At 39.3% G+C, this 23,410-nt stretch overlaps 1 protein-coding gene across 1 annotated transcript in view; it reads left to right on the top strand.

Moving 5' to 3' along the window:
• ect2 (epithelial cell transforming 2) overlaps positions 1-23,410 on the top strand; it is a 36,809-nt gene that overhangs the window by 11,259 nt on the left and 2,140 nt on the right. The window contains exons 7-24 of the mRNA XM_061078391.1: positions 759-866; positions 2,422-2,495; positions 4,210-4,340; positions 4,655-4,770; positions 5,455-5,517; positions 6,393-6,612; positions 7,508-7,629; positions 9,401-9,520; positions 9,615-9,683; positions 9,974-10,084; positions 11,617-11,713; positions 11,944-12,025; positions 13,026-13,104; positions 13,649-13,768; positions 14,668-14,806; positions 15,242-15,396; positions 16,322-16,429; positions 18,308-18,442. Of these exons, the coding sequence (XP_060934374.1) occupies positions 759-866; positions 2,422-2,495; positions 4,210-4,340; positions 4,655-4,770; positions 5,455-5,517; positions 6,393-6,612; positions 7,508-7,629; positions 9,401-9,520; positions 9,615-9,683; positions 9,974-10,084; positions 11,617-11,713; positions 11,944-12,025; positions 13,026-13,104; positions 13,649-13,768; positions 14,668-14,806; positions 15,242-15,396; positions 16,322-16,429; positions 18,308-18,442 (2,049 nt within the window). The remainder of the gene's footprint in view (positions 1-758; positions 867-2,421; positions 2,496-4,209; positions 4,341-4,654; positions 4,771-5,454; positions 5,518-6,392; positions 6,613-7,507; positions 7,630-9,400; positions 9,521-9,614; positions 9,684-9,973; positions 10,085-11,616; positions 11,714-11,943; positions 12,026-13,025; positions 13,105-13,648; positions 13,769-14,667; positions 14,807-15,241; positions 15,397-16,321; positions 16,430-18,307; positions 18,443-23,410) is intronic.

The raw sequence follows: 23,410 nt of genomic DNA, 5'->3' as shown, positions 1-23,410 counted from the left end.
GAACCTGAGTAATGCATTCATAGCAGTAGGGCTGAACGATTTAGGAAAGTAATGTAATTGCAATTTTTTTCCCCCCAATATTGCGATTGTGATTTAATATGCGATTTTTTTTATTTGATCCTCTTTTTTTCCCCCAGAAAAACGTAATGAATGATTTAAATATGACCAAAACAATATTAGATACATTTAGTGTGAAATATTCTTTAAAATTATAGGTGTCTTACTGCTCCCAAGTGAGTCAAACAGTACAACTCTATGTATGAACAGTTTCCTGAAGCTAATGAAATGGTCCCACTCCTCAGACTTTGGTTTTTAACCCTTTCGAACACAAGTCACGTAACAGACAGAGTGTGTGTGGAGCCACAACACAGCAGACATGAGGCGGTGTAAAGACCTTTGCTTGCTTTTCCGGGAAGCGATTTTCAGGTCCGCCGCGGTCACCAGCAAGATGAGCTCGCTGTATGTTTCCGCCACGTCGAAGACTTGAGGCCCCTGTAGGTGATGCCGTCCTGCTTCGCCATCTTCTGGTCCCGCGGCATTCTGGCTGCGGGTGAGGACAGCAGCCCGGTGCCCTACTCTCGTTCACACGTTATAATCGCGCACGTTGCGATTAGGAAATCGCAAATGCAATTAATCGTTCAGCCCTAAATAGCAGTATTAACAACCTACATGCATAGCAAATTGTCTGTCATATTACATGTTGATGTTTATTTTCCCACTTTGTGCTCAGCTTGTATGTGGTATTTTTGTTCATGTAGAAGAACTTGGTGAATCTGGTTCATCACATGGGAGGAACCATCCGCAAAGACTTCAGCACCAAGGTCACTCATCTCATCGCCTACTCCACTCATGGGGAGAAATACAGGGTACGTTTACTCTGTCAACTTTTCTTCTTTTTTTTTTTGCTCTTGTCGCTCAGTCTTCGTACTCTGCCTTCATCTGTCAGAATATACCACTGTGCAGTGGAGCAGGGCAATATTGTCAAAAATCTCTGCCACTCCAATAAATTAAATTACATTATCATTTTAGAATTGTTAAAAGTTAATACACATGTAGACAAGTTAACCTTAAATATACATTACCTTATTTTTATATAATTGCAGTTAAAACATTGATACCACCATGTAAACCACACTTTCAAATAATCAATAGTTGATATTTATTTCTAATAGGTGGAATTAGTATAATCATGTACGCTTTTTGTTGTCAGCATTGTTGTCAGCATTATTCACTTATCTGTGTGAAATCGAGATGTTGTATTTATTATCATTTCAAACACATTTAACAGATAAACTGCCAAAGCAGTTTTTACTGAGGACATTGGCAAAAAAGAAGAGAAAATAAAAAGATAAATGTTTGTTTTACTTGTGTAGTGTTACTGCAGTATTTATTCACTACTTGGTGGTGGTCTGGCACATAAGGAATAATAGAAGCACTGCCCCAAATCTCAACAATTCATCAAGATCAGGATAGTGCTGACACAGAAACGCGTACAAGAAGTTTAAAACAGATCAATGTGAAATGTAAATGAAGGAGCCAAAATGAAAATGAAACCTGAAACTTTTTTCTCTTGGCCTTTATTTATTTTTTTGTTTAACACCTCTTCTCTCCTGATTGTATTGCACTTTCTCTCCTCTCTAGTTAAACAAACAGAATGAGCAGGACATTATTAGTTGCTCTCAGCCTAGCTTGAATCCCAGTTTCTAATTCTGATGTCAGAAATTTATTTCCCAGTTGGATCCTTTTTAAACCGAGCTCAATACTTGGCCTTCTCTATAGGGATACACAGAGATAAAGGGATAAATAGATTATTAGACTGACATTTATCTTACTCAATTCAAATGAACAGATGATTTATGTTGTCCCTCTTTCAATCATCCTTGGAAACGATGTTCAATATAATTTTGTTTCTCTCTCTTTCCCCCACATGCTTACTTTGCTTTTACATCTCCTCTTGAACACCCTGTAGAAACCTCTTCCGCCTTGTTTTCACCTCATCACACATTTTCTTCTCTTCAAAGTTTTGCCATGCATATTTTGTTCCAGCAGAACAAAACAAATGCAAAAGGAACTTGCTGGTACTGTGACCTGCAGTCAAGGCTGTTTTCCATTTTAAAGTGTGATGCTGACAGATAAAAGGAGGGGGGAAAAACTTTATTTTAATGATGTAGCCTGTCACACGTTTTTTGTGTCTAAAGTGGAAACTGTTTGTTGATTCTGAGTGACAGGGCGATCAGAAGGAATGAAAACAGCCCAGATTTTTGTACTGGAACTATTTGAAGGTCTTCTAGTTTGAAAACCCTGAATTTGAAAAACGTGTGTGCTTGTTTGTGTTATTGTGTCTCCCTCTGTTTACTCATTTAGGTTTTTTGCTTTTCCTCTCCTCTCTTTGCTGTGTTTGATTTTGTCCTCACCTTTCAGCTGGCGGTGTGTTTGGGGACCCCTATCCTCACTCCATCGTGGATTCATAAGGCCTGGGAGAGAAGAGATGATGTGTGAGTTGAAAATTCTTGAAGGAATCCTATGAATCATTCTGCCATTGAAACTAATGTTTTATATGAAAATTAAAATTAAACTGAGTTATTGTAAAAAAGTTAATCTGGGGCACCGGTGTGAGGAATTCTCACATCCAGGCTAGCAATAAAATACACAAATTCACTAAGCTCCTACTTGAACTCTTTTAATCTTCAGCAAAAAGCAATGTACAAAGCATTCAGGTGACAGCTTTTCATTTTTAGCCGGTTAAAATGACAAACAGGCAGGTTGTATCAGCTCTTGCTGCAGGCCAAAGTGAAACTCTTGTCTGCTTTGTGTGCTCTCTGCAAGCCAGTATCTGTATTCAGTGGAAGATTGTGTGTGTGAGAGAAGACACTTCACCCAGTTATACTGCTGTGCAGCTGTGAGTGGACTAAACAAAACCACTTTCTCTGCAAGTCCAACAGCTCCAGCAGTGTGAGACGTCTTGTCTCTTGCTGATTGCGTCACATTAATTTCATGTTTGGAAATTCCAAGTTAAACTTTCATTCATATGGATTAAGTATGCTCGATTTAGTCAGCTTCACCTGTTATGTCAAAATGCCACATATTTAGTTGCTATATAAATATTGGATCAGAGTGTAACGGCACACAAGTATTAAGAGTTGAATTGGGATTGTGTCCCCAAAACTATGATCGTGGCATCCATTACAATTTGTAACAAGTTTTTGTTTTTATTGCTGAAAAGCTCATCAGGAAGTGATGTCAAATGTTTCACTCATTCTTAAGCCAATGTAAAACAAATTTACAAAGAAAGACATACAGTGGAGAGAGTTGTTCCAGGTCTCATTGGCAGGTATTGGAGGAAAGGAGGCAGGCAAAGTCAGCTGTTTGACACAAAGCTTAAGAAAAACAATGAAGTTGTAAGCCACTACACCAACAAAACGCTCCTGCCTCTGGACTTATGGTTCATATTAGTTGAACATACCCATGGAAACATCCATGGGTATGTTTCTGGCCCACAATTACATTACTGAATAGGGCTGGGCTATATGAATTCAAATCACAATTATTTTAAACTCTTTCCTCGATTATGAACGATTATTTTATTGGAGGGGGAGGAGGGACATGCAGCAGGGTGATGCAGCACCAACCTAGCGGAGCTCGACAGTTTGTGAATTCACTTAAAGAGAAAAATATGAACCCGACATGAGCAAATTCTGGTAGGTCCGAGGTTATAAATACCGGTTTCAATATATTTGATTAATTACCCAGCCCTATTACTGACTACAAATCACATATCTTTTGTAATGGTGTTATGTGACGCCTTCAAGTGGACAGCGACTACAATTTGAGATACAGTATTGGTTGAGCAAGATATTTTAATCAATATTGCAGTCTTGTTGTGATATTACTTACCAACATGCAAAGGCTTCGGAATGTATTCAGACTTCACTTTATACACACGTTTGTGTATTAGGTGTAATTTAAAAAAACCCCCAGAGTAATTCAATTAAATCCAAATATTTGAGTTTCAAAATAACTCTAAATGCTCTAAATTCAAAGTTTTGTCTGATCTACCCGCTAAAGCTGTATAAGGATAATAACAAACTATTTTTTTATGTCCACATTAAAAGGTGTGAATGAAAAGATTTTTACCTGAACACAAACCCAGTTGTTGAAATGAAGACACGGTTTGACATTCCCTTGTTTCGCCCTGCCTCATGTGTTCAGGCACTTCCATGCTGGAGAAGAGGAGTTTCGAACAGAGTTCAAAGTTCCTCCCTTCCAGGACTGCACCCTGAGTTTTTTGGGTTTCTCAGAAGAGGAGAAGGCCAACATGGAGGAGCGCACTCTTAAACATGGTCAGTGCTGCAGCACACAGTGGTTAGACTTTCATTCTTGTTGCTTTGGTTTTGGAAAGGGATTATAACATAATTCCAATCTCCAAACTCTTTGTGTAACAAGTATCCTTCTTTCTGGAGTCCTGGGCGGTTTCATCAATCTGCTCTTCCTCACAACTCTCTATATATTTATTATTTTTACGAAGTTGGATCTTTAAAGTATATATATGAAGTATTGTAAAAATTAAAGACCTATATAAATAACTTAAGCTCGGGATTGCATCGCTATCAATATATTGCTTTGAAACGCTTCTCTTTGTTATTCTTCATCTAAGGTGGTAAATATCTTGAGGTTGGAGATGCCAGCTGTACACACATGGTGGTGGAGGAGAAATCAGTAAAGGAACTGCCATTCTCCCCCTCCAAGAAACTCTATGTGGTCAAACAGGAGGTAGGTCTTTGAGTTTTTGGTGTATGCACTGAAATTAAACTTCAGATGTTCAAATATTTAGAAAATAGGAAGTCTTGTAAAGTAAGTAGTGTCATGTTGAATGAAAGTTCTCCAAGAAGGGAGAGTCAAATGTGTGGGTTATTTAATTTACTTTTTTCAATCTAAAAGCTACTAAACATCCTTGAATCATAAGTTGAGTTCATTTCAGCACTGCTTTTTAAGACAAACACTTCTGATACTGGTTAAGCAGTATCCTGAGTTTAGAATATAAAACTGAATACTTCTTAATAAAATAATTCAAAAACTCTGGTTTTGCTAAAGGAAGAAACTCACCCACACACAATAACGGATCATCTCCATTTTTCCCTCCTAAACAGAATGCAAAATGATCATCTGATCAGGATTTATTTTAGGTTAAACCTCAATCGATAAAGTCTACCTCTTTTTGTCTGTGCTGTCAGAGATGGCTATCAATAATTGATTTCCCTTCCAGCGAATGAATAATTTGAACCACGGTGTAGTGGTGGTTTAGCTGAAGTTATAACCCTGAATCAATAAGGTATTTTCTTTACTCTGCCAGTCTCATTCCTTTTCAAAAAAAAGTGTCATTGTTGTATCAGAAATCTTTTTTCCTCTTACTTCTGTATTGATCCAGTATAAATATGTTTCTCTTTTCTGTGGCAGTGGTTCTGGGGAAGCATTCAGATGGATGCTCGGGCTGGAGAGTCCATGTACCTCTACGAGAAGGTGAGAATGTGGATACTATTAATGTTTGTGTACTCAGTATATAATGTGTAAAAAAATTTATTGAAAAGTGAAAAAACAAACTATGTTGTATATCTTGTTGACTTGTGTACTCACAATATTCGAGTTCCGTGTAAACACAGAAATTATATTTTGGGAACAGCTCATTTTGAGGCCCAAAGGATCAAAATTTGTGTGACATAACAGGGGGAAATGTGTGTTCATATAAAACAAAAGGAAGAACATTCCAAGAAGAAGAAATAACATTAAAAACCTTGCAGAATGCATTTTCAAAAACGTACGAGCATGACACAATGTGATTAGGCCTCTGTCCTCACATATATTTGGCTGTTTACATGCATTTATCCCAACCTGAGCCTCCAGAGTTTCTGCAGACTTTTTCCGTCTGGTGCCCTAGTATAGTCAGCAGAATGTTCGGAAGAGCTGATATGAGAACACATCAGGAGATTATTTGCAGGATTCATCTCGATTGAATGGGGAGGTTGATGACTGTAAAACAAGACAGACACAAAAATTGTCCAGATCCAATTCTCAGATGTTCCTCTAAAGGTCATGTCAAACAGACATAGGGTATATACTTACATTATTAGACATTTTATTAGACCCATTCTACCGTGGCATATCTAATAAATTGAATCAACTATTGTAGTGTCACAGCATATAGGCACCTTTTATGGTATTTTCCTAACTGGCGCAACACATTAAACTAAAGATCCAGTTTAGTCAGTGCTTCAAAATGTTTTCTTTATTTCCCCTCATATTTTCCCATATCATTATTCGCAACACCTACCCCTACTATCTTGTTACTTTTATCTTGTACTCATATATTGCTCTTTTTTTGTCCCTTTGTACCTCAGAACGACAGTCCAGCCATGAAGAAGGCAGTGTCTCTACTGTCCCTCACAACACCCAGCAGTAGCCGGAAGCGTCGCCGCATCAGAGACACACTGGCGCAGTTTGCTAAGGAGACGGAGATTTCTCCCTTCCCTCCACCGCGCAAGAGGACATCAGCAGAGCACACCCTGTCTATGGGTTCTCTGCTTGACATCTCTTACACCCCTGACACATGCAAGGCCTTGGCAGGTAAGAAGATGGAGGAGTGGACAACACCTGTGTTATGCAACCCTGAAACCCTTTTTCCTTCTCTGGTTGATGGTTCTACCATTTCTGTGATATACTAATGCAAACATGCAGCACCTTCAAAGATATGGTTGATTCTGACTTCTTTATACGATAACAGCAACAAGAATAACCCCTCTTCATTCTAGAAGGCAGAGTAGGAAACGGTTCAGAAAGGAAAGAAGGCAGTACTCTGGCAACGGATAGAATGAGGAGAAGAACAAACAGGAGCAGGAGGGTTAGGACAGACAGGGGAGATTGGAGGTCCTACCCCAATACAAGTACCCTGCAAACACCAGAGGAGCAGCATAGAACATCTGCAGGTCAGGTTCTGCGTCAGGACTGTGCTGTTGTTAGCTGATGTCAGGTCAGTTTGAGGCCAATATAAAGTAATAGTAACACATCAAGTTTGGTCAGTGGGACTATTCATAACAAATCAATCTAGTTTTCTTTGTGAGGCATCAGGTTATACCCAGTAAAACCTGACCTGTCAGCACAAGTGTTGTCTTTGGTGAGCTGAAAAAAATAAAAGTACCTGGAACTATACAAACTAGTCAGCATAGAAAAAGTCAACAAATGTTCTGCTGCCCCTATTTAAGTGTGTTATTTCCATCATTATGCAAATGTTGGCCCCTGTCACTTTGTGGTTAATGTAAAACAAATGCTATAGACTGGTTGAATTTTTGGAGTGAAATCATCTGGATCCATCTTCACAAGACAAATTCATCATCATTTACTACTTCAATTCAGCTCTTATTTCCTTACAATTGCTTGAATTTGAACAACTTAGTGTCTGTCTGTGCTTCAATGTTTTTAAAACTCTTCCTCTCTGCCTTTCTTGTTATTCCAGAGGGTACGAAGCCATCCAGGAGTTCAACTCCGGTTGTGTCCAAGCAGTCAGCCAGGTGGCAGGTCTCCAAGGAGTTCTACCAGACTGAAAGCAACTATGTAGACATTTTAAACACCATCCTCCAGGTAGCTGTCTGTGTTTGCACAATGTGCACCATTTTAACCCCTGACAACAGTTTCAAGTTTAGCTATAACTGTGACGGTGTGTGTATATGTGTATTTGTGTGCATGCTTGCTTGCTCTTACTTGGCCTGTCTTATCAGCTGGTCCCAGCAGAGAGTCAGACAGCTGACCAGTGAGGGAGAAAATGACCTGCCTGACCATTTCTCTCCCTGTCTCCCTCCCCTTCAAAATCTTTTTTCTTTTGCTATCTGTCTTAGAGCTTCCTCAATTCTTTTTTGCTTCATCATTCAGTTTTCGCTCTGCAATCTTAAACTTCTTTCCTTGATTATGCTGTACATTTTCTTCTGTCCTCTCTTTTGTATTGTACTGGGTTTAATGTTTCCTTTTCCTCAATAGTGGACTAAATCTGTGAATATAGTTGGCTCCTTGGTATTCACTCCCTTAAATCTGAAAAGCTAATTCGCAACATGCTACTAAAATCACCCTGATTCTTCTGTAAAGCCGGTTCACAAAGTGAAGATTTTAGGCTGGCTCATAAAAATGCAATCACTGCAAGCTAGGCTTGAGTTGTTTTGCTGTTGATTACTGCTTTTCATAGACAACCCATACTCTTTTTTCACTACAACTTCCCACAAACAACAGACTGTAAGGCAATGTTCAGATGGTCGACTGCTCATTATACTTCATTTTCAGCCTTACACATAAGATATATATATATATTGGTAACAGTAGGATTATGCTATGGCTTTTTTGTGTTCTTCCAGAAATGTTAGTTATCAAAAAAATCATTAAATTATGTTTGAGAATAAGAGCAAACTTATAGACCTTCTTCATAGTAGCCCCTGACACATGAGCTAGTGGGTAAACACATATACTAATCACATTATGATGTTTTTCTACTGAGCCTGCATTAATGTGTTCATTAGTAACACGTTTGTTTACCTTACTGTTTCATATAAAAATGGCTGCAAAAGTTTCATAGGCAACAAGACGTTGACTGGGTCCGAAATCACAAAATCACTATATAATTAGTTCGCCATTTTGTAGGGCTGTCACAATGTTTAGTGACATTTTTCACAGCCTATTTATGGGACAGAGTGAATCCCACGGTACATCATTAAAAGAAATGTACAACTGATGGTCACTAACTGGGCATTATTTACCTTCATGCATTGCGCATTATGATACGAAAGAAAAGAGGGCAGCAGGAACAGCCTGACTTGTACAAATATAAATACAAGCAGAGCATCAGAGAACAAACTGTGGCTTTACAACTTTATTTTTACTTTGAACATGGTCATTCAAAGGGCTTTTTAGCAAAAAAGTAGTAATAATTACTGTAAAATAAACACTTTCAATTTATTGTGGGATTGTCCACCTGTGGATGTTGTCTTTTTACCTCTTAATACTGTGATAATGATGTAATTATTGGCACAGAGAAAATGTTATAGTGTCCGAAAGGGTTTTTATTTTTTTCAAAAAGATATTTATTTTTTCATTGCTAATAATGTCAACATATAGTCCTCTATACAGAAGCCCATATATAGTGAAGTAGGGGTTGGTGAGCGAGTGCTTGATTTCGGACACAACCTATTTGAAAATACAGTGGGAAGATGAATTGCATTACGCGTTTTTACTGTTGTAGTGGAGCCTATTGTGTCACTGATGCCAAGACTTTGAAAGCAAATGAGAGCAGTACTAGTGATTATTCAAATTTGTGATGTTGGTTCTGTTTGTGTGTTCTGTGTTTTAACACTTCTGTTTTCATGTGAAGCTTTTCTATTATCCAATGGAAAAAGAGAGTCAGGTTGGTGGACCCATCCTGGCCCCAGAAGAAATAAAGACGATATTCGGCAGCATCCCAGACATCTTTGACGTTCACACCAGAATAAAGGTGTTGTGTCCAAATGAACAAATTATTGTGTTGGTGTAACGTTTGAGCTGGTGGGGTTGACATTATTTTCTCTCTATGATGCTTTGTTCATTAGCATGACCTGGAAGAACTTCTGACAGACTGGCGAGAGGAAAGGAGTGTAGGAGACATCATTCTCAAATATGTGAGTTCAAACTAATCGGTTAATATTTAGTTGTTGAATTTTTTCTTGGTTATTTGCAAGTTAATACGGCTGCTGTTACACTATGTTTAGATAACAATGTTGCTCAGTTTTTTTTAATTTTGCATCTTTTCTGATAGAACATTTGTGGGAAAAGTAGTATCAAATTACTTTAATAACTTTGAAAAAATCGATCAACATTTTTTATGAAACTTTAAATGCTTAAAAATATAGTTTCCCCCTCATTCTTGTGTGTGTAATGTTTCTGACCTGTCGTCATCTTCTCTTTCCAGTCTAAAGAGCTGGTGAAGGCCTACCCACCGTTTGTCAACTTTTTTGAAATGAGCAAGGAGACTGTTGTTCTGTGTGAGAAACAAAAGCCACGCTTTCATGCTTTTCTGAAGGTATGACCTTTGCATTTGTACTGCATGTACTAGTGTGTGTGTGTGCGTGCGTGCGTGCGTGCGTGCGTGCGTGCGTGCGTGCTTGCTTGCTTGACTGGTGGATTTCACACACTGATACGTATTGAATAAGGGATGACCAAGGAAACTGGAAAAAGCATTTGATAAACACCTCTCAACAGCAACACCACAAGCCATACCCCTTCTCAGTCACTGGGTATTTAATGTACACCATGACTGTGAGGTAGTTTGGACCAGTGGTCAACAATGTCTTTTGATTTTGATCCCTTAAAATGAGTGAATGTCATTTGTTGCAGTAGATGTCGCACAATACCAGATATTTGGTTTTATACACCAGTGAAATTGTATGATTTTTGATCCCTCCAGGGACAGTTTTTGAGCAGTACTTTAATTTACTGACAGGATGGAAGAAATTGTGTGGAAAATATTAATTTAATAAGTATACATGGAGTGATGAGACTGTAATGCAATAATAGCTGAACAATGTGCAAGAAGGAAAGATCATTACATGTATCCTCTTATATACAACCATTCCTTCCCATGCCTGACTAAATCAGAAATGAACAGTGAGTAGCTTTTACATTTTCCAGTGACTAGTGATCGACTAAACTGTTAAATTCAGACATGGATAATCTGCAAGGAGAATCTCCATAGTTACTGCTAGAGCTCAACAAACTAGAAATATAAATTAAAACTTAATTGCAACGGATTCTTTTTCAATTTTATGGCTTGTTCCGTTTTGTTGTTCACACCAAATGCAGAGCAAAATTTCCGTGCGATGAGATAACATACAAAGTCAATGCAAAGGTGCAAATACACGCAAAATTTGCATCTATTGGCACATTCATTAAGCTCGAGTTGAAGATTTTGATCTTAAGCAAATAATACGTGTGACACACGCCAATCAGCTTTTACAATGAAACTCACAGAGACAGGACCTGGCACTGACCAAGCTAATCTGTGATCTGGAAATAACAGTCATCCAGATGCAGACTGGAGAACACTGTGAATTTCCCAGAGTGTGTTTGCCTCTGGGTGGTCTTGTGGACTCGCATGCAACAGCACTGGCTTTTCTGGCAGTTCTTCCACAGGTACAGCGCAGCAGTGGAAGTCACTTTAGACACCAGTTCTCCTCTCTTCTTTTCCAAACAACGGGCAAATGTTTCCAGGTTGCGTTAACTCATATTGCTCGTGCAAGTAAATACAAGTGATCCTGAGGCCAGACTCGCCCCGAATTCGGCTCTGTTCACACCTGGTATTAACATCCGTCCAGAGAGAGGACAGCTTTAAGTTTGGGTGTAAATACATTGGTTCACTGGAGACACAACTGGAGTGATTTACATTAGGTGTAAACTGATCCATACTGTATACTATTCTGTGATCAGATCAATAGAGACAGATGTTATAAGTCCTGAACAGGGCCATTAAGTAATTAATGTAATGGGCATATAGTGCAAACTTTTCACACAGGTTAAAACAAACATAGATGTTACACTCATGCTTTAATTTTACAGATCAACCAATCCAGGCCAGAGTGTGGCAGGCAGACACTGGTGGAGTTGCTCATCAGACCTGTACAGAGACTGCCTAGTGTGGCCCTTCTTCTTAACGGTAACACAAACTCACATATACACAGTTTTGTTAAATCAGTTAAGAAAAAATAGACTTTCTATGCTAATTAAATCTGACCTTTTCTTTTTCTCCTTATCTCCTTCCATACCTGCTTCCTATCTGCTCCTGATATCCGTCTGTAATTTCCCTTCTCACCTGTCTCAACATGATTTTCATCTCTTTCTGTCTGCCTTCTACCTTCCAAACTTCCCCTTCTTCCACCGTTGCAGACATAAAGAAACATACGTCAGATGACAACCCTGACAAGATAACGCTGGAGAAAGCAATTGATTCTCTGAAAGAAGTGATGACGTGAGTTGGCGTGACCTCACCCTTTCTTTTATGATGATCACACAGCAATCATTGTTTGATCATTTCCAGCACCTCATGTGAACTCTCTTCTATCATCCGAAGCCTTGAATATTATGTAGGTTGAACATTGTTGAGCCAAGTTGTAGTAACAAAGATTTTAAGGTCTTGATATACACTCACAGAGCACTTTATTTGGACCACAGTTGTGCATCTGCTTGTTTATGTAGATACAGTGGACATTTCATGAACATGCCAGTTAGTTCAGTGACCTCCAAATTCACCTAATGTGAATCCACAAGAACCATTATTTAAAATATGGTAGAACAAGAGATTGGCAGCATGAAGGTGTGCCTCAGTCATTTCAGGGAGCAGAATCTCAGGAGAGAGTTTCGAACATCTTGTGGAATCAATGACATGAAGAGCTGAGGCTGTTCTGAGAGCAAATCAAGGAACTACCCAGTATTATTATGGCATTTTTTATAAAGTGCTCATTGAGTGTATTTGAGACTGTTCGGAACATTTTAAGATCTTCGTACTGTCAAATTCATACAAATTCAATGATTTTCAAGTCCCATAGCTATCTCCATAGTTGGACTGACCATTAGGACGGGACATTAGAGTGGACTGCATAATGTGGGTTAGGGTTATATAATCAGGGATTCACTAACACTGTTTGACAATAGAACAAGCGGGCTAGTTTTGAAACCAACACCATATGCGCCCCTTGTACCTTCCAATCCTACTATTTTGCTCAAATTTCATTCCTTAATGCAAACCATTAAAGAGACTTCATTACAATTGCAACTCGTAGTGAGTAACTTATCCTATGAGTTTGACATCGACAGCTAATGGATTGTCAAAATTCAAAGTTTGGGCAATCAATCATTTGTCAAACTTTTGAGAGTTCACATGAGATGTGTTTTGTTTTAGAACCAGTGAGACAAACAACCATTTTTCTACATCCATTCTCTTACTTCCTCTCTCTTTTCTCCACAACCAGTCACATCAATGAGGACAAGAGAAAGACTGAGGGCCAGAAGCAGATCTTCGATGTTGTTTATGAAGTTGATGGCTGTCCTGTAAGTTTGAGGATTTCTGTTGTTCACTACAATCCTTTATTTACCACAATATTAAGAGCATTTACTACATATCTCAAGAACTTGACTGAAGTCGACCTGTGGCAAGTCATTACTGTAAAAAGACCCTCACCTGTGTATGTAAGGTCCCACGATCCACATTGCATCTTTGTTAAGAAGTTATTTTATTTTTTACTTTTTTGTAAAACATGTTTTCACTTCATTATTGTGCATGAATTAGTTTAAATTGATGTGAAAGTATTATTTTAATTTACAATTAAATGTACAAGATGATAAGAAATTGCAAAAAGTTACTAAGAGCTCTGAAGTCTTAGTAACTTTCGATGGTGAACAAGCTAAAATATGTTCAGAGAGGTTAAATCACTATGACAGTTAAGCAACACAGACTTTATTCAATCGGATTATGTTTCTCAAAAAGTTCTTCTTTGTTGCCTAAAGGGAAACAAATTAATGATATGAGCATAATAGGAAAGAAATAAACGGCAACATAGCAAACCCAAATATTGGTGCTTTGACTTCTCTGCAGGCCAACTTGCTGTCATCCCACCGCAGTCTGGTTAACCGAGTGGAAACCATCGCCCTGGGAGACCAGCCATGTGACCGTGGAGAAAATGTCACCCTCTTCCTCTTCAATGACTGCCTTGAGGTGGAAACACTCTTTCACTTTTGACGATCTTACACAGAACATATTCTCACCTTATTTACCTGCAGTGCCATTGGCTGCCCTTGGATGGTGTTTCTGTTATCATTAACCAGTGATGTTAAGGAAAGCGTTCATAATTATACTCATGTCCTTCATATTTTTTTCTCTGTACGTTGTTTGGTAAAGTGGAAATTTGTCTTGGATCTCTGGGATGAGGTTCCTGTGCACATTTAGTGGTGAGGATGAAAAGGAGCCTTTGGCAAAATAGCAAGATTGAAAAAGTGCTGAATTCATGTGTGTGCAGTCTATCATCGCTGACACAGTCATTGTGTGTTAATTAGCAAAGGGGCAGCACACGAGCATGGCAGGCAGTAATGAAAGCATCAATGTGGGTGGTGGCACTGATTCAGGAGTGTCTGTGACACCTCCTAATGAGCCAGTGTGAGTTTGTGTTTAACAGCCACACATATGAACGACTGACAGTTTGCCATGTCATCCTGTATGTAAAGTGACTGACTGTTGTGTTAAAGTGGGTGGCCTCATTTTCCCCTTCCATCAACACTTATTGATTAACTCACACTCGCCCTGCCAAAATAACAATGACCCATAACATGGTATCCTATTTTATCCTCTCTCCCATCTCTGACTCCTTCTCCTTCCCTCCTAGCTCAACTCCTAATTAATGTGACATTAATGAGTTGCATCGTTTACCTCTATAAATGAGTTATTGCCAAGTAAGCAATAGTTTCACCTCCACGCTGTGAAAATGCACAAACACTTAATTCTCAATCGCTAAGACCTGCATGCAGTGTGCAAACAGGGTGTTGTTCAGAAGTTTGTCCTCATTTACCTCAGAAGTTGTTGTCTCATTTTGTATACGATGTGTGTATTTGTCTGTGCAGATTGCAAGGAAGCGACACAAAGTGATCAATACATTTAAGAGTCCACTGGGACAGACGAGACCCCCTCCTCAACTCAAACACATTGCACTGATGCCGCTGTCCCAGATCCGCAGAGTGCTGGACCTGCAGGACACAGAAGGTAACACAGTGACAACATGCACACGCTGCAATGTATTACAGTTGAATGCTGCATTAAGATGTAATTTAAGAGTTTCATGATCAAATGTCAACTGGAATAGCCAAATGTGGTTTAATACCCATGACACCGGTGACAAACCAGCACCAAGGCTTTTCATTCATCTATGTAAACAGTGAATACAGGTAACAGCAGTAAGTAATGTTTGATGTTTAAGGAGTTTGGATGAAGCATTTTCCCCCCTTCCATCTGTTTGTCATCCTTTTCTCCCCATCAAACATGCCCCGACATCATCTTCATTATTTTCTCTCTCATTCTCTTCATCTCAATCTCTTCACTGGCTGCTTTCCCTCCTCCCCTTATTTTGTCGCTCTTTATTATCTTCTGTCTAACTCGGTCACTGTCTGTCCTTGTCTCTCTTTCACTTCCTCCCCTCAGAGTGTGTGAATGCATTCGCCTTGGTGGTTCACCCTCCGACTGAACAGGAGAACTTGTTGTTCAGCTTCCAACTGGTCGGAGAGGACACGGTTAAAAGCGCCTGGCTGCGAACACTTTGCCGCCATGTTGCCAACACCATCTGCAGGGCTGATGCGGTGAGAAGTCACACACTTGCACACAAAGAAAACAAAGTAGGTAGTTTGACAGATCGGCAGACAGAAAGAAGCTGTGATTCCTCCGCTTTCCTCACATCACACTGATAGTCAGTTCAGTCTCATTGCCACCATCAAGTCCCCCAACATGGTAACAAGAACCGACAGTAAGATTATGAGAACACATGCACTCATTCTCTCAATGACTTTATTAAAAATCACTCTGCAGCTGATTTATTTTTGTGTCTTGGTCTGTCTGTCTGTTACCAAGACAAACAACAGACTCATTTGTGTGACTGTTTTGGGTTTAGAGAAAATAAACTGCAGTGACCATGCTCAAGGTTACAGAGGTACATGTCACCCAGTGGGACATCCTTGCTCACTGATGCGTTTGTTAAAGCAAAGTTCTAAAGCATAGAGGATTATTGTCTCCTAGGGTTATACTCATAAATTGTATCTCTTCCTAATTGGTTTTGGTCTTTCAATGGAACTTTTTGAGAGTAAGCATAACATGGCATATTGCTAACCTTTTAATAGTTTTGGGAAATTATGGAAAAGTTACTTAGGAGTTGATTAAGCTTAATGAATATTGAATACACAAGAAGATGTGGAGGAGAGGCTTTCAGCTGTTAGCAGAGCTGGCAGCAGGGGGTGATGTAGGCCTCTGGTCTGTGCCTCACAGCTGCATTCCCAATGCTGTTTTCAGTAGGTCAGAGCTGCAATGTGAATACCAACGAGATGGAGCCCTGCGTGTTAAAAGAAACTGTAAGGTGGGGGGGGATGAAGACTGTGTGAATCCAACTTCTCATCCCCTTTACCGCAGTTTTAACAGAAATGTTTCATGTATGTAGAGAGTTTTCATCGATTACATGAATTTCTGCTATGGTTTATTGTAATGAGTTTGAGCATGTATCCATTTTGTCAACAGGAGGACATGATTCAGTGCACAGACCCAGACTCACTGCAGGTCAGCACTAAGGATATGGACAGCACCTTGAGTAAAGCCTCCAGGGCCATTAAGAAGACTTCTAAAAAGGTAAAGGTTGAAGAGTCAAAGCATCAGCATCTTCCCCACTGCTCATCGTCGTGGGTATTAATATCATAAGTCAAGATTCTGGCAGTGGGATCCCTGCATTTAATTTATTGACTTTATTTCTTTTAGATGAGTTGTGGGTACACAGAAATCAAGACTGACATTTACTTTTAATATTCTTAATTGCTCTATTATCTCTGAGGGGCACAGAGACAGGTGATTGAAGTGGAGGGCAGCCACAGGAAGCAGAATGACTTGTCTTTTTTTTCATTCGCCGGTGCGACGCTTTCAATTCCGGTGCTGTAAACGGCAAGGTTTGCTTGACTACATTTAAACCAGATGCCGTCACACATGATTGGCATAAGAGACAGTGATCTAAAATATCTGTTATCGAGCATCTATAAAAACAAAAATTATAACAAAAGCATGAACCTCAAACACAAGGACAAGTTTTGTTTACTCTGAACATTTGGGTACAGTCCTAGTTCAAACTGACCAGACTTATTTATTGTAGTTCAGATCATAAAGCTTGTAGATATGCAAATATTTCCATGCTCAATTACACACAATTTTGAATTAAGGTCTGCATTTGATATGACTTTGCAGCTCCTTAAGGATATTACATAAATACATTTGAGGGAGCAGCAATTGAGCTCAATCAGTTCAAAGAGGTAGAGGTTCTTAGTTTTACAAAGCTATCTTTTTTCCTGATTCACAGTTAAGTAACTTAATAAATGGCCACATATAAAGTGGTCAACAGCTGAACACTCTGAACCATTAAAAGGAAATGCACATGTCTCCAATTTCAATCCTGTGTCTCTTAGTTCACCCATGTTTATCTCTTATTTGTAAAAACAAATTTGTGCAATATTTTAGTATTTTTGCTTTTCTCGGATGACCTATCCACCACTTAGGGGTAATAAATACTTTTGCGTCCAATGTTAATGCTTTCCTGACTTTGTAACTCCCCTCTAGTGACTAAATTCCACCCATTAACTGCCAGTGCCTGGAAACATATGTTGTATCACTCATAAGTTGAATCCTCAGGGAGAGGTGGTGGCGGGATGTCCTCAACAACATTGATGCTACTACATCAATGCTTCTTTTGTCTCATCTCTTTCCCTCCGTTATAACTCAGTCACTACATTGCATCACGTTTTGGTATGACAAGGATTATTCTCCTGCTTTTCATAGTGGTGCTACTGATTAAAAAATGTCAACGGTTTTTATTACTTAATTTTAAAAGAAAGATTTAAAATTGAGCATTCAGACTAATTAAGTTAACTGGAGACCTAATGGAGTGGCTGAAAATGGAATTTAGATAACCCTAAATTAATTTAATTATCATTTGAAGTGTTTAATAATACCTGAGCAATGAATCACCTTGGTCAAAAAGTAAAAATAGCTTTTTGCAGACATACACCAGATGTGTGTATATATATATATTTGTTTTTTCATTACCCTAAACTACAGCAAGTCAACATCAACATGTTCATGTCACAGACTATGACTCGTGACTTGTTGCAGGTCATGTAGCCGTTAATCATCTACATGCTTTTTTAACCTCAAATAAACATAGAAATAACATGATTTGCACGAAGTTTACACTGCATGCAAATGCAACCTTTACTGGACCACTTACCATAACCATACCTATCAAACTGCATCTGCAATATTTAGCAGGGAGGTGTATATACTCAGCCCTTAAATTTATACAAACTTTTCAATTGAATGTGTTTGCATTTGTTGTTCTAACTGTGTTATGTCTGATAAAGATGTTTCTCTTTCATAATGAACTGTTTGTGATGTGTTATAAAATTAGTGTGAAACATAAAACAAAGGCACATTAGTCACTGAACTCTCTGGGTATGTGTGTGCTAGGTGACAAGGGCGTTTTCATTCACAAAGACCCCGAAGCGTGTGATCCAGAGGGCATTCATGGCCAACAGTACTCCAGATGAGAAAACCAAGAGGATGAGTTATGAGACCCGAATCGGCAGCAGCTCCACACTGGCTGTAAGTCTGTTCATATGCTGAAAGGAACCATCGTGTGTTAGTGGGAAGACAACATAAGCTGTACCGATGACACATAACCAAAGCCATATAAACTTCAAGTGTCTTTTTTTCAGTTGGTATTGATCAGGACCTCATAAGAGGGATAGTTCACCAAAAAATGAAAGTTCACTCATTATCTACTCACCACAATGCCGATGGAGGTGTTGGCGAAGTATTTGAGTCCACAAAACACTAAAAAGTGACCCCTTCTTCAGATGTAAAAAAACAACAGAAAAGAACTATAACAGGCATCCATACTGCACCTACACCATGTTTTAAGCCTTAAGTCCACAACCAGATGTTGAGATGCTAGTGGAGGTAGTGATGTGAGCACGCACCCCGCTCGTGCCCTTAGGCAAGGGTGTGTGGTTGTCTGGCATGTCCGTGAGAACGTGAACGCGCCTCAGAGGAGGCTATCGGAGAACATTTGGGCTAAAACACGGTGTAAATTACTCCATATGAGAGGAATTTGAATGTGTGTTGCTTTGCTACATCGGAAGAAGCGTTCCCATTTTCGTCCATTGTATTGGATTCCGCTGCAACTCTGTTTACCTCTGAAACTCAAAGTGTTTTGTGGACTCAAACACTTCACCCACCCCTCCATCAGCATAGTGGTGAGTAGATGATGAGGGAACTTTAATTTTTCGGTTTTCATAATCTTTTGTGGTTGAAAGATCAATATGTGTTTTGGTTTACATGTAACATAAATACTATCTTCTACAATCAAGATATTTTCCACAAGGTACCTACATTATTGCCTTTATTTCAGCAACAGGAAACATTTGATGCTGTCTCTCTGACTGTCTATCTATCTTTTCCTTATCCCCACTTTTCGCTTCATCTCTTTCTCCTTTTGCTGAGAAACAGGCAATTGATCTCTAGATCAATCCATGATGAAACGGCTTTCAATTGGTGTCAGCTGCTTTGATCTAACTTGATTAAAAAGCAGGGAAATGGGCTTGTGTTGTTAAATGTGCTGAGGATTGGTTTCTGCTCCTTAGTAGGTTGTGTTATTCTTACAGTTTCCTCACCTATTTTCTGATTTGGCCAATGGTTAAGTTCACAATACTGTATTTTTGTGAAATTAGTGAGGTTGAAGCAGAATATGAGGCAGTTATTGGGCATCTGGTGTAATAGTGTTTAAGACACCACATAACTAAAGTGCAACCGATATGGGTTTTTGGAGCTAATGCCAAAATTAAGGAATAAAACATATCTCGAACGATATATTGGCCAATTTTTTAATTGATAAAAAATGTTTGTTTTTTTTACTAAGATGGTGTTATCAGACCTAAAGGACAGAGGAATTTAACTTCGGCTTGATATTTGACACTTAAACCATAATCATATGTATTAATATTATAAATATGAATTAATCATACCATGTTTATACGTTGGAAATGGGATATGCATGCCTAGGTTTGAGTTAGTGAGTCAGGTATGGTTGCGTGATAATTTCTCATTTCAACCAAAAGAGTTGATGCAAAAGAAGTCTCTACTCCCCATCAAACAATTAAAATAAATTATTGCGTAAGAGTAAATAGCTAATTGAAATGTGATTATTAGAACATTAAATCTGTGTTTAACAATTAATCAGTGTAGGCCATAATTTGCACAACAGTAATAATCTTTCCAGGTATGTGAGTTTTATAATAACAACCCTCCTTTTCTCTGCATGAAAATGTAAAGCCTGACATTTTTCTGTCTTACATTGTGATGTTTATTCTCTCCCACTCCTTCCTTCTTTACTCTGCCAGATGAAGACGCGTGTTTCTGTCTTTTGTTTTAGCTTCTGAAGATTTCCACTCTCCTTGTATTTCGTTTCAGCATGCCTACTCTTGTCTCACCTTGTTTTCTTTCATGATATGTAAATACCTGCTCCATATGTGTCTCCCCTCTATTCTAGATGTCTCGCTCTGCCTCTACATTCAGTTTGAATGATTCTGCCATGAGCGCTGCTGTGGTGCAGCGCTCAAACTCTCTAGACCATCCTCAAGTCAGAGCCAGGGTCCCTGTCTGTATCCGTACCCCATGTAGCCCAACCCAAAGCCCTGCCCATGGCCCTAGTCCCAGCACTGCCCCTGAGTTATGCCAAAGTCCCTACGCCAAATATTGTCCTAGTGCCCAAGAACGCAAGTCCCTCCTACATGCTCCATTATTGACCCAACCACCACAAGTTTTTTCGAGCCTTCCCACTTCACAGCAGTCCACAACTTCAACCACTTCCATTCCAGCCACCCGAAGCTCCACTCAGCTCAACTCCCAAATTACCCATCCAAAATCCAGCCAGCATGTATCCAAGCACCATCTAGGGTTTCAGCTTAGGTCCCTGGCTCCTCAGTCTGTTAATGTCAGAGGGGGGACCTTGTCTGAGTCATGCAGAGATCCCCAAGTCCCCTTGGACCCACGCAAGGCAGTCCTGACCAGTCATCGCAGGGAGACTCTGCTCTAAACCATTGCTAAAATCAATCCTGGAGCCTGATGTGAGCAAGCATTATTGTTGTCTAGTCTCAACCAAAGGTTTACCAATACTATTTCAACTTCAAATCTATCCTTCCTACCTGCTGCATCCTGTATTTAATGCTTTTAACATGCATATACCACTGGTGCATTTCTTGTTCCGGATCAACACCTTACAAGACTCTGCAACGACAATAGATCAGATTAATAAGGTTCTGCTCAACAAATTAACTCTAAACCTTAATGATTATATTCAATGGGCTTAGAATTATTCCAAAGGGGCAGAGATTTTAAGGGTTGATCTGGCATCACTGGGTTTCTCAATCACCCGGGTATCTAACTGGTGGTGGCTGGGAATATTCACTTGGTGGCGGCTCTTAATCGGGGACCATGTGAAAGCTGTCTGCTGGAACATTAAGGAGTTTTGTCCAAGTGGATGCCTGCTTTCCCTCAGCCTGGGGAAAAGGCTCCATTTAAAGGCATGCTGTCACATTTTGAATATTTTATTTTCCTCACACCAGTGAGTACAGGCAGATCCATCAACTTTATTAAGAGTTGTTTTGACTGTTAATCATTCAACTGAGCAGGTGATAATAGGTTTACGTAAGCGTTGAAAGACTTGTTTAAGTCTAATTAGTTCCGTTATAAAGAACCTGTATGACTAAAGTTAACTGCAAATTGAAGAAAAATATCAGGAGTAAAGATCCAAATTGCATGCCTTTAATTTTGGATGATGTGCTCTTTGTGTGTTTTGGCTTGTTCACAAAAAACTGCTTACTAGAATGAAAATGTCAATGTATTCATGTAGCTGGGCTGGCTTCTCATCTGAGCTTTGCTATCTGATGGTTGGTCACCTGTCCTCCATTTTAACCACATGTGACGGTTTCTAAGCACCATTACGTCCTGTATTCACCTCAGCCATTTAACTGCTTCCCAGTTGTATGAGCGCTGCTCTAGCTGTCTGAAAGCTATTCATTGTAACAAATGGGGTTCGATATAATTAAATAATAGTGTAACCTCCTGGAGAGGAATCTTTTCATAATAAACCATACACAAGCCTGTTCATTGCAACCTGCCAGTGAGCACAGCACTTTAAGAGGTGCCAGTTTTACTGCATCTTGCATATCAATGTGTTTTTAAGCATTCATGTTCATGGACAAAACACACTGAGGTTTGTTGGTGGGGTAGTCAGTTGCTAATCTATAACTTTATCTCATTAAATTTGTAGGAACTTGAAAGTAATTCACATCAAATGAATATACAAGAGGAACAGTGTCCTTATTATCAAATCCTTTTACCTGTAGCCTGGATACCTGGGATGCATGCTTTGATTTTTTAGTTCATTAGTACCCCAGCATTAGACAGAGTTATCGCACTTAGTCAGGCCAAATAGTTTTTTTAATGATATTCACTAATACTATGTTCATTACTAGTCCCATGTTTTTACTATGAGAGTAGAGAGCTTGTACAGCTTTGTGGGATCCATAGTCCTCATGCTGCCTGTTGTGTAGCCCCTCAGGTGAACCTCTGACTGGCAGGTAGCTGTAGCTCAGGCCTCCATATTGTTCTGATTTTCTGAACATCTGGAAGCCTCTCAAGGAGCAGTGCACCCTGTATTTGTAAGCAAGCTGCATCATCGTAGCAGGAGGTTCTGAAAGCAAACTATAAGGCTACATCTAAAGGTTTCCCATTTGAATATGCATCAGCTCTACTCCACAGAAACACCTTGCATCCACACTAATCCAGAGCTTTAGAGCAGCTAAAACAAGGGAGTTTGGAAATCCTGCTGGCCCCATTTTAGTTTGAAGACAGGTGAAACGGATGTTAAGAAACAATGACTCAAATCTTCTCGCTGATTGGGTCTGTTCTTGTCATGATGTCTGAGTGCTGAGTCTGGGGCTAACCAATCTCTTTATAACTTCATAACACATTAACACATACAGACTCGCTGCTCACATGGCAAACTCATTGCACAGGCTTTTAATAGTGTACACCTAAAGGCAGTTGGAATGCTGGTATTGAACAGTTTGATTGCTGAGTGGAAAACCACTAAACATACTTTCATGTAAGCAGTCATGCTCTCTTGTTCCAGTAATACCTTCTCCTGATGATGATTGGATTACATTATGATTTGTTTGAAGTATAATTTAAAATTATTTTGTATAACCTCCTCTCTCTTTGGTTTGTCTTTGCTCTGTCTCTGTATAATTTTACTTACCAGAGGTATGGCTGGGATCTGACCACATGGTGATTAAGCTATGCGTTTGGTGGGGCAGCAAACAGGAGCAGTCAGTCAGGTTTAACTAAATAATCCGAACCACTGTATTGGAAAGTACAAGCAACACGCATTCAAAGTATCTGTACAGGATTGCTGTGTGCACACTAGCCCCATCTCTTTCAAATAGGATTTGAAATTACATTTGTCCAGTTTACATCGTTGAGGGTTATTTTTGTCGTCTTTGTTCTGCA

Source organism: Limanda limanda, chromosome 9, assembly GCF_963576545.1.
Source record: "Limanda limanda chromosome 9, fLimLim1.1, whole genome shotgun sequence".
In the NCBI taxonomy this organism is placed as follows: domain Eukaryota; kingdom Metazoa; phylum Chordata; class Actinopteri; order Pleuronectiformes; family Pleuronectidae; genus Limanda; species Limanda limanda.
Note: the sequence above shows the minus strand (reverse complement) of the source record. Positions and strands in the feature narration are given on the sequence as shown.